Below are 11,813 nucleotides of genomic sequence, written 5' to 3'. Positions count from 1 at the left end.
TTAATGATGATGCCACTGGTGGTTGGTTGAAGCCGGCCTGCCTGCGGGGCTACCGCGCTGCAGCTAAGTGTGAAGTCGGAGCTGGGATTCTGAGCCAAGGGGCACATATCAAAGTCTGGCCCAGATAGAAGGTCTTAGACTTGGGAAAGGAAGACAGATCCCGCTTTCTACCTCGAAACTGTTATGTTAGCCGCTTCGAGAAGAGGTAGAAAGCGGAATATGTGGTCCGGTGCACTTGCCCCCCCATAAGAGACCCTGCGATTCGCCCTCTCAGTGAAATCCGTTGTGACGTGACGTAGGGAGCCGAGCCATCTAGGTAAACACGGAAGCTAATTCTTAACTAAAGAAATGAGAGGTGGAAATGCAGACCGATCATGTCACCTAATCCTTTCAGGGATGTAGAAAAGTTCTCAGAACAACAGCTGCGAAATGCAGATGAGCTGAGAAACGTTTTCTCTCCCCAAGCCGGAGCTCCATTTGTTCGTAAAGTCATTATTCAGAGTTTGTGTTCACGAAAAACCCAAATGGGTTTGATGGTGTCATCCTTGAACAATAGCTTAAATATTTCTTCATATGGTAGGCTTCTTTAGGTCTTTTAAAAGTCCAAATTGCCATTGAATTTTTAGGGTAGCAAAATATAGGAACCAATGAAGAGGGAAGTATCAAGTTTTTAAGTTGAACTCTGAGTCGAAAGGCCCGGTGACTAAGCGCCACTGTTGCGGCTGAAATGGCAACAGTCTAACGGCCCTGAGTCTCCCAGTGCAGCCTCCCCTGGGAGGTCCGTGAACTTCCCTCTTTCTGAAACCGCCCCTCCCCCTGTCCTTGACCAGGCGGACTCATTCTCTGTAAAACAAAGCCCTGGCCGGTCCCCTGCAGGCCCGTCCCCTGCAGGCCGGCTCCCGCTCCCCTCCCGCCCTGTAGGGACATCCCCAGGGCAGGACCCTGCATCAGAGCTGTTTCTTCGCGCCCATCCCCCCCCCAGCCTGGCCAGCGCCTGCTCCTGAGGCTGTCACGGCTTTTTGCTCTGCATCCCTGGGGCCCGGCGCGTTCCGAAGGTTCCAGGTTCCGTGACTCACTGCCTGGGTGGGTGGCTGAGGGAATGAGGGAGTGGACACGTGAGAGCGAAGGCATAAATGCAGAAGAGGACACAGGAACCAGCAGCGACAGTTGAATGAGTGAGAGAAACTTCTCCAAAGAACTTTCCATCTGCTATGGCAGGAAATGACTCAAAGGCGGGCCAGAAGACAAGGCGGCTTTATTCTGTTGCTATTACCTGCTTTGTGATTTTGTTTTTCATTCTCATAAGTAAGCGACATCATTTCTAGAATATCCAGTCTTCATTTACTGGGAAATAAGACAAGTGGATCCCCGCCCCCCTCGGTTTCAGCATTTAACTTCTTTGTGAGTCGCTGCAGTGGTCATCAGAATTGCGCATTTCACTATTGTTCAGTGAATTATCTCATGAAAATCCAAGTTAAAAAAAAGTGAATAGTTATATTGACAATCATTTAGAAAGTGTAGGGTGTCTCTCTGTACTGAGTCTTTTTTAACCAACGTATTTCATTGACAATCTGAGCATTGACATCCTGCGGTTAGAGATTTTGTCTGTCTCATTAAATACTTCTTTATTATCAAAATTCCCTGGTTCACTGGAGAAGACACAAGGCAGGCTGACTAGGATTGTGCCTCGGTTGCTTCTGCCAGACCTCTGTCCGTGTGAGGGTTGAGCAGATCGCCTTGGACGAGGTTCTGAAAAGTTGAGTAAACGGTTTGCGAACAGTCAGAAAGTAGAAACGAGAAGGGTGGATCGGGAGCTCTAGAATGAGAAAACAGAGTAGGGAGAGATTAAATCGAAGATTTGAAAACAACGCTCTGAATAAGAAAGAAATTTAAGCACCTGAGACACTGGCGTGTGAGGGACACGTGAGGGAGGGTGCTGGTCCCCCCTGCGCCTCAGCCCCTGGGCTTCCCCCTCCTGTGACACCCCCCACCCCACCCACCCACGTTCCAGGCGCCATCGGCCGCTTACTCGACGCCCTTCTGGCCACTGGTGACTCGGAGACGGGTGACGTTGACCGGAAGGAATGGGGAGCCGGGCGCAGAGGGCAGGAGTCGTTTTTAGGCATCAGGGTTTGTATAAACAACGACATGTATTTCAAGTCAGGTAGCGGATGTGTTGATCATTAATATGCTCAACAAGAAATGTAAGTTTGCCGTAATTCCGCTAATACTGGATTTTCCAAATGGTTGCCCTTAAGGAAAGGAAAATAGTAAATGAAAACTTTAAAAATCACAACTGCCTTTTTTTTAAACCTCACATTTATAAATACTTTATATTTAAATTCAGAATATGCTGAAAGAAGTTTTTTAAGAAAGCGGGGCCCATGACAAAACACATGCCCTTTGTTTTAGCTCATGAAAGAGCTGCTTCCTGTAAATAAGGAAAAACGAGATGAAAAGTCCCAGGTACGGATACTTTCTGCATATTTTGAACTTAAACTAAGTTTATAAAACTTTTATTCATTCGAGCAGTTTGAATAGTTCTCTTCTGTAGTCGCTAGAGTCACTAATTATTTAAATTGATGCTGGGTGATTCTTCCTAATACACTCACTGCCTCAAGAATATCTAAACGGGGGTCATTCCGTTATCTGGCACAAATTATGTTTGGAGGGAACTCTGATTCACGGGTATTTCTGTAGTCCTCCTCGTTACGTAAGGCGGGGCATCGCGAGAGGAGAATGCTGTGCAGCGTAGAGAGATGTCATGATGTTGGATATAATACGTAACGGTGCCATTGTTGTTAGAGCCAGCTGGACGTTGAGTGTTTTCTCAGACACTGAGCCCTGTTTGGTTTTTCTCCCTAAAACGGTCTTAGTAAGTTGCACGTTCTCTGCATTTCTGTCAGTTAGTTGCCCACCTGATTTCAAGTGCCACATAAGATTTGACCTTTAAGCTTTGAATGTCCCGTTTTTGTTTAAAAAACATATTTAGGCAGGCCCTTTGTTCACTTCCGCTTCCGAAGTGACGCCGGAGACTTGCTCCTTAAAAACACGAATCCGAAATGGTGCCCCGTGTTTCACAGATGCTGTGGCACCCTATAAAACCATATCACTTTCCGTAAGATCTCAGTTTTCAAAAGACAGCGAGGACCTCCGTTGAGAGAGACAGACATCGCGTCACCTGATGTCAGTGTGAGATCTGTCCCCTTTTCCTCTCGCCCAGGCCGATCACTAGTGGCGCTGTCGTACAAGTCGGATACACCCGACAGTCCTGTATCAACATCTAAAGCTCCGGGACGCAGTGAGCTCTAACGTGTGAGGCCCACTTTGGGTACGAACATGTGTCCTGGTACACGTGGCACTCGGGCGTGGCTGGGTGGCTGCCTTCACGTTGTGGGTCTCGGAGGGTTAGACGGGTGGACAGGAAGGAGCTCCAATGGCAGCAGCCTCTGTCATTCTGCCGAGAACCGTGTGGGTGACCTGGAGCGCAGCGCAGAGGCCCATTGTTACCTGCTGGGTGTGTCGGCCTTGACCGTGAGCGGGCTGGCGCCTGGCAGCAGCCACTCCGAACATGCTTTTCTTTTTAATACTTCGGTACCGACCTCAGTGCTTTGAGATTCCTTTAGAAATATACAGATCAAAATATATTAGTGTTTTTCCCCACTTCATCGACAACAAATATTCATGAACTTCCATCTGACCTCCGATATCATCATCCTTTGGAAATGTTTGTAAAGAATCCATTTTATTTTTATTTGCTATTATTTTTCTCATTTAAATATTTCAGCGTTGCTTTTGAATTCCCCTTTAGCATCTGAATTAAGCAGTTTTTTCTTCTCTGATTTTATAAAGGCCTTTGCATGTTCGGACCTTAATTTTTGCCTGATTTTCAACTTACTCTGTAAAACTACTTAAAAAACAACAAAGTACATATTTTTACAAACGTGTGAAGTAATGCAAACTAAACAAATTTTTTGAGACAACACAAACCACGAAGTGTCTCCATGTACTATTTATTTTTATTGATGTAATATCTACTGAATTTTGAATTATTTCTGTAATTTAAAGTAATAAGTGGAAAGCTAATCCCCTCAATTGAAATGGATTTTTTAAGCAAGTGATTACCTAATAATAATATTAGTAATTGAATAGATTACTGACATATAGGAATAGATATGAAATTCTTAAAGTTATTATATGAACATATTTTCCTTGAACATGGTTGATGATGCAGTGCTCAGAATCATCGCAAAATATTGGATAAATAAGGATTTTCAAAGTAATATCCTTTCTCCCAGAGTTTACAGGAATTTCTTTAAAAATATGGGATTAGGCTTGAGGGAGGTCACCAAGGTATTTCTTTTCATTTTGATTATTTAATGTCTGACTTCCTGATAGAAAACTTTAGAGGCATTTTTATGAGTTATCGTGTCCCTGTATAAGTTTATAATCTTAAAAAGTGGTTCCGTGTTAGTGTCCAAGTTCATTTCATTTGTTCGGAGGGAGTCGCTGTCATTCTAACGAAGGAGTCAGATTAGAAATAACATCAAAATCGTCGCGCTGCTCCCGACACACCCAGTTTCTGGTCATCGTTGAACTGCATCTCCAGCGGATAACGTGTGTCACTGTGAGTTTCGCGGAGCCCGCAGAAGCTTTTGCGCCTTGTTGTTTTGACCAGAACTGCTCTGTGAAACCTGAAGGCAGATGCACTCATTTTAGGAACCGGATGAGCCGGTGTTAGAGCTCGTGTTCTCTCGAGATTCAAAAAGCTGAACCACAATCTTTCCCTCCCTGGAAGGTCACCCACCTCGGTGCAGAGGGGGCCACGGTGGAGCCCACAGAGCCAGGTGGGGTCCCCTTCGGGCTGTGCGACGCCGTCGCTAAACCTAGGGCGCTTCGGCTCACGTCCGGGCTGTGCCCCATACTGCCCCTGCGACCCTGTGCCTGAGCGTGGCCATCGTTAAGCCTGCCTGTGAAGGCCGAGGAAGGCACCGCGTGAAACTCTAGAATGGCGTCCGAGTCGCAGGGAGTCCCCTGTGGACAGCAGCTTCCCGGAGACGGCTGTCTCTCAGCCGCGGCGCTGGAAGTAGCGTTTAGCTGCAGCCCAGAGTTCCCGCATGGGGCAGAAAGCACCGTGTCGGATCTGCACTGCAGTTGTGCCCTGGAGACGTAGAAAAGATGCTAGTTCCACCAGCACCCAGATCCAAGTAGCGTGGCCCCTAGCCGTGGCCCCCCGCTGCCAAAGTAACTAGGTGAATCAGCAGTCATGTGTGTCCTGTGTGGTTATTTAGCAGCTCGAAAGTAGGAATCGATCTGGCAAAGCAAGAGTTTTTCTCCAATTAGTGACTTTTAAGCCCTTTCTGCTGCCTCTCACTGTTATTCCTGGGGCCTGACACGTAGGTGACTGTCTTACCCTCCTGGTGCTTATGTCAGGGGCACACACAGCTCTCCCATCTCACGGAGGTGCTGTCCCCTACATCCATTACAAGGAGAAGGGATGAGAGGTGACCTTATCCATGTAACTTAAACTGTCACCTGGTATGACGAGACTCTCCACGGACCCATATGAATTTACATTTTTAACCAAATTAGTCAAGTTATAGGCATAAAATATGGTGCATAGCTGTTTGTAACATAAGTTCCTTGGGGTTTTTCCCGCCTTGCTTCGCCGAGATGAACTGCAGCTGATGCCCAGGTCGCTAGGTCTGTTTAAGTGTGCCTTGAGAACAAGCAGTAGTGACCTCTGGTATTTCAGGGTGAACTACAGCAGATTCGGAATCGGACCCGTGTAAATCCTCGCTTGTGCAGTTACAGTCTACCTTTTTTCCAAAGGATTTGAGGTGATTTATGATGAAAACCACGACTCACCGGTTATTAAGACAGAAATGGGGGCACAGGTTCAGCACCAAGGACAGAGGGGCTGCGCGGGCACCGGGCGGGGCTGGCGGTCACGGCTGGAAGGGAGGCTGGGGCGAGTCGTTTCTGTCCTGAAGGAGGAAGTAACCCCGTTCCTCGGGGAGGAGAAAGTTCGTCCTGCTAAACTGTGATGGAAAAGTCTCGTGTGAGGGCCCGCGAGTCGAACACCAGGAGCGCCTTCCACAGCGGTTACGTGGCAGAGACCCGCGTGGCGTTTCGTGGAAGCCAAAGCGCGCCCTGGCGCGTGGTCCTGGAAGGTGATTTGGCAGTGGGGTGAACCAGTGTGTCCCCAGCCCGCAGCCCCTGGCAGTCTGCTTTGGTTGACGGCAGAACTCGATTATCCAGAGTCGGAGAGAGGAATTCTGTCCCTTCCGGAGGCTCCCCTAGGTTTCCCTCCTCTCGGCATTGGTCGGAGCCAACCTTCTATCGTTGATGGTTCGGTACGCCGCCCGTGCTCTTTGACAAGGACCTGGAGTGGTGGGCTCTATCCCGCCCGAAAACAAACAGCAAGCCACGTCGACGCCCTCGACCGAGGTTGAGGCCTCAGCCCCGTGGGCACAGGTGGAAGTCGGGCCAGCCTCGGGCACCGAGCGACGTCTCGGAGGCGCCCCTCGTCCACCGTCTGGCGACCGCCTAGGGCTGGTGCTGCCTGCCAGTACCTTATAACTCATCCCTCCTGACTGGAACTCAGATTGTCCCTTAAACCGAGTGACATCCCTTTACAGTGCTAACGCTTTGAAATCCAACCAGGTAACAAGTGTCCCTGAATCGTTACGGTGCGTGCAGAGCTGCGTTAGGCATCGCGAGGGGTTCGACCCAAAAGGCCAAGGAGGTAGCGGGCGGCGGAAGAGGCCGCCTCGCACATCCGGCTGCTCGGGTTCTGCGTCGGGTTTTAATGGGTTCTTAGTTTCTTCATTTGCGAATCAAGATTGTTGCGGGAGGATACAGTGCTTTAAAAATAGGTCTTAAAGACCAAAGGATCGTGAAGCGCTAGCTTTTGGGGAGTTGTCTGTCTGTCAGTAACTGACCGAGGCGACCGTGTTTCTGTCCCTGTAGCTGCGACAGCTGGTGAACATGTGCATCAGCCCAGATCCAGAGAAGCGGCCGGACATCACCTACGTGTATGACGTGGCGAAGAGGATGCACGCGAGCACCGCGAGCAGCTGAGCACGCTGAGCGCGAGGTCACGGTCGCGGAGCACGCGGCCGCAGTCACTCAGAGTATTCTCGTGCGAGTCACGCCTCCCGTTTTGTCTGGGTGTTAGGATTAATATTTCAGAGCTCGTGTGCTTCGACTCCTTAACCAGTTTTCATATAAGCTTCATTTTGTACCAATTTAAGTCACCTTTCCGCAAAACCCCGGATGACTTTGTAATAATGCAATTGCATGCTAGGAGAGAAAATGAACATGATGGTTTTCAATGGCTGAAGATCTCTAGAACGATTTAGCGTCTCCTGGGCATGAGGTGTGTTCGGATGGACTCTCGGTGCCAAACGTGGAAGGCTCAGCTTGGCACTCCTCACAGCCTGAGCACGATGTCTGAACCTGCGGCCGTGTGCGGCTTAGGCATTTATGGACATTTGAGATGAACACGATTGTGAACTTTTGTGATTATTTTATTTTTAAAAGTTTGAAGTATGTTTTAGTTCTTAGCATTGTAGCTTTCAAATATAATTCTTAAGATAAATGTTGACATAAACTATTTGCGAAACATTTGAAATTCTTATACATTCAAAATGCAACTATTAAATGTGAAAAGATTTGGGGATAAAATGTGAGTCAGACACTGAAGAGTTTTTTGCTTTATTTCGTTTTCATACCTTTGATATTCGCTTTGCGTTAAAATGGTATAAATGGATCCATTTTAAAGTGGTTAAGGATTCGTTTGGCCGGCGCGATAGGAATTTCGAATGTTGCACGTTGCCAGGGCTTTTGTGTGTTTTCATTATTGTTTGTGCATTTGAAAAATATTCTTCAAATCTTGCAGGACTATGTTTCAATTTCTCTATCCATTTAAATGCTCTACTCATAATTGTACACTATCCTGTAAGCGTATGTTTCTCTTCATAGATTTTATTGAAGTCGTGATCGGTCCCCTTCAAGAATTTTTTTTTTATATTCTTCAAGTTATCTTCTTATTTATATTCTATGTGCATTTTATCCATTAATGTTTCAGATTTTCCGACAATGTAATACCCTTAGAAAGTATTTGGTATGCTGACACTTTTCCTGGATCAAAAACATGTTTTTCAACTTTGCAAAGTCCGGGCCACACTGTGTCTATGTGTCGCCTTGTCGGAGAAGAAGGCACGTGTGCTGTGCCCGTGAACGTCAGTAGAACTTCAGCTCAGTGGACAAGGTTGTAATTTTAGAATATGTTTAAAGAAATGAAAACTGGCCATTACCACAGCCAGAATTTTTATGAGATTGACATTTCCGTTGAGAAGCTCTTAAGCAGAGTGCTGTGTTCCTGCACGAAGGTGTCAGATGTGATAACGCTTCGCTTAGGGTGGGAGCGGGCGGGGTTCTGTGCGTGCCGCTGTGGGGCCGCGTTGTCCCCGGACGCCCTCCTGTAGCCCAGAAGGCCGAGTGGCAGCCACCGAGAAGGACGCCGTGCCGTGTAACCTTGGGTTTGATAATCCTGCCAACGCGAAGACCTCGTCCCCGGAGAACACCCGCCCTTAGCTGACATAACCTCGGGTTCTGGTTTTTCCTGTAAGTATTTTTCTTACAATCATTGAATACGTTCAAGTCATTTGTAAACGTTAAAAATGTATAAAGGGCAAAGTATAGACTCTCCCTCTTTTCCAGATGTGACCAGCGGTGGTGTCTTAGTGGGCTGTGCTATCTGCAGCGGGTGTCACCTGGCACAGGCAGAGACAGCGGTCGGTCCTTTACCGGAGGGCCGGGCGCTTCCTGTCCCCTAGAGACCTGTACCGTCCACCGTTCAAGTCATTTGTAAACGTTAAAAATGTATAAAGGGCAAAGTATAGACTCTCCCTCTTTTCCAGATGTGACCAGCGGTGGTGTCTTAGTGGGCTGTGCTATCTGCAGCGGGTGTCACCTGGCACAGGCAGAGACAGCGGTCGGTCCTTTACCGGAGGGCCGGGCGCTCCCTTTTCCCTAGAGACCTGTACCATCCACAGTCAGCTCCTGGGTGGTCTGCAGGACCCCGGGGAGAGCTGTCTCTGTTCCCTAGAGACCTGTACCGTCCATAGTCAGCTCCTGGGCGGTCTGCAGGACCCCGGGGAGAGCTGTCTCTGTTCCCTAGAGACCTGTACCATCCATAGTCAGCTCCTGGGCGGTCTCCGGGACCCCGGGGAGAGCTGTCTCTGTTGCTCATAAATGTCACGTCCACTTCAGTGTCACGCACTTGACCGAGGTGAGTGTTCTCCAGTTGGAACAGGTCCCCTTCCTTGCAATTTTTAAAACACGTGGGTCTGCAATTCACGAGCTCGACCCCTCACGGTGACTATTAGGCAGAGATGTCAGCTTTTCTTTCCAGTGACGCTCATCTGTGAGGGGTAAATAGCTGGGAAGAACCTAATGATCAGGGAAATCCATTATTATTTCCTACATGTGGAAACTTTTTGTTTTGGCTGTTGTATCTTTTTTTATCGAAGTGTTTATATTCCTCCTGAAGAAACCACTGTGTAAAAAACAAATTTTAATTTTGAATGAGATCATTTCAAAGAGTTATGAAGATGAGTTTTATAATCACTTATAAAGTATTCCCTGTATATTTCTGTTTACAAGTAAATTCTACGTCGATTAAGTAAAACATTTGCATTGATTTGTGCAACGGTAAATGAAAGGCACGTGCGATGCTGAACCTTGCTCAGACGTCGGGGCCGGTTCCCGGGGAAGCGTGGGTGGCTGTTCCGTGCGGAGGTGCAGGGAGGCGGGCTGAGGGCGCCCTGTGTAAACGCGGTGCTGAGCAGTGTGCAGTGATTGTACACGCGTGAGACGTGACAGCGGGCGACGTGGCCACCTATCGCAGGACACCTTTCCGCGCCAGTGCCCTTCAGGTGTTGCTGTCGACATTTACGTGATATTTATTTTAACCAAAATGTTATTCATATTAAATGTTTTTCTTTAAAATGAATGTATTTTGTTTATAACCCACGAATGCATAATTATCCTATGCCTCATATTTCAATAGTACTGTAATATGGACTTCTTTTGTGAAATACTTTTATTTTGTCATGCTTCAAATACACATACTAGAAATACTCCGTGGTTAGGTTTGAAAATTGTATGATATCCTAATATAAATAAAAATCTAAAATTGAAAAACGAGTACAATAAAATTTTTATGTCTCTGTGGTTTTTTTCCTCTATAAAGTCTACATTTTTCATCTCACGTGACCCTCTACCTGCAGACCAGTTCTCGTTCACGTCCGCAGCTTTGCCACCGTGAAGCAGCCTGAGGACCGAGCGGCCAGGGCCTCGATGGCGCTCCGGCCGGGCCCGCGAGGCGACCCGTCACGCGCGCGCAGCCAGGCCGGTCCCCACGCGGGCTGCTCCTGCAGCGCACCCCTTCTGTCTGAATAAGGAGTTTTCCGAATCACAAAAGGCCTACGCCGCAGGCGCCGGGTGTATCCCGGCCACCGTGACGTGCCGCCAACAGCACCGCGGATGGCGGATGGCGGTGTGTCCTTCCGTGGTGAGCGAGGACAGCCACTCAGCCTGCAAGCTCCGGTGGCCCGTGGCTGGACCTGCGGCCTGGCGAGGACATGCCCAGTCGGCCAGGGCACAGCCCGTCACTCACACGTTCCTGGCACGAGATGCTGTCGGATGAGCTGGAAATTTCATTTCAAAAGCACATCGGTTCGCCGGCAGCATTGGCGCTGGGCGTGGACGTCGGGACGTGTCCCCGACTGGGGCGGTCGAGGTTGCCCCCGGACGGGGCGATGGCTCTAGAGTCAAACGCAGACGTTACGGATGGAGACGTCTGCTAGGAGTCCGGCCAGAGACGGTCCGTGGCGTCGTCACGCCATGTGGCTTGAGTCACACGCGGACCCCCGTGGAATCGATGACGAAACAGACTCATCAGCCGACTTTTCAGAGAAAGACGTGGAAGTTCGTCAAGTCCATCTTACCCGAGAGGTTTGTTCGAGGGGGTTTCTGGTCCTCTTCACACCCATTTCATCCTTCACTTGGGTCTCGATGTCATTTAAATCCTTAGGACATAAAAAGTAAGAGACCTTTAAAGTTAGGATCTGCAGCGAGGGGCCTTTCAGTACGTTTTCACCGTGAATGTTAAAATGCGTAGAAAATCGTGTTTTCCCCACTCCTTTCTAGAAGTGCGATTCTCTGGGTCAGTTATTTAACTTAGCTCATCCTCGCGTCCTCGGGCGTACAGTGGGGATGTGAATCCCTGACTCTGCCGGAGAAGTAAGTTACAGTTCGTCTCGTAAAGGCCGGAGCAGCACCTGGCTGAACGTGGCCGCTGTTCCGTCTCGTCCCTCTGGACTGCTCGTCAAGGTCCCCACGCTTTCTCACCCACCGTGGGGCCCGGGCAGCCCCATCGCCCACCCTCAGCTGGCCTCTCATGGCTGATGCCAAACGCACGGGGTCGGGAGCCGCCCAGAAGAAACGCATCCCCGATTTCTCCCGCCGGTGCCCACGGCCGCGGACCGCTGTGCGGCTCTCCAGTCCCTGCTCGCTCCGAGCCCCCAGAGGTCCGGGCGCGTCCGGTGCCGCCCAGCGCGGCGTCAGCGCTTTGGGCTTCGCTCGGCGCCCGCTCCGTCTTCGCTGACTTGGGAGATGCGCGTCGGGACCGGCGCGGGGCCGGGCGCTCCGGGGCTTCGTGCAGAGAGGTGGAGACAGCAGCGGTCGGGCCGGGCGAGGACGGGGACGGAGACGGAGGCGAGGGCCACACGCAGATGGAGAAG

At 49.4% G+C, this 11,813-nt stretch overlaps 1 protein-coding gene across 6 annotated transcripts in view; it reads left to right on the top strand.

Moving 5' to 3' along the window:
• The window catches only part of NEK7 (NIMA related kinase 7), an 87,797-nt gene extending 80,023 nt beyond the window's left edge, over positions 1-7,774 (top strand). For all 6 annotated transcript variants that reach the window (XM_015587491.2, XM_025044740.1, XM_006904430.3 and 3 more), the window contains one exon: positions 6,973-7,774. In XM_015587491.2, coding sequence (XP_015442977.1) covers positions 6,973-7,083 — 111 coding nt within the window. In that variant the 3' untranslated portion in view covers positions 7,084-7,774. The remainder of the gene's footprint in view (positions 1-6,972) is intronic.
• The last annotated feature ends 4,039 nt before the right edge of the window (positions 7,775-11,813 follow it).

This window comes from Pteropus alecto, unplaced genomic scaffold (assembly GCF_000325575.1).
Source record: "Pteropus alecto unplaced genomic scaffold, ASM32557v1 scaffold90, whole genome shotgun sequence".
In the NCBI taxonomy this organism is placed as follows: domain Eukaryota; kingdom Metazoa; phylum Chordata; class Mammalia; order Chiroptera; family Pteropodidae; genus Pteropus; species Pteropus alecto.
The sequence above is the reverse complement of the archived record's forward strand: the minus strand, read 5'-3'. Positions and strand labels throughout refer to the sequence as shown.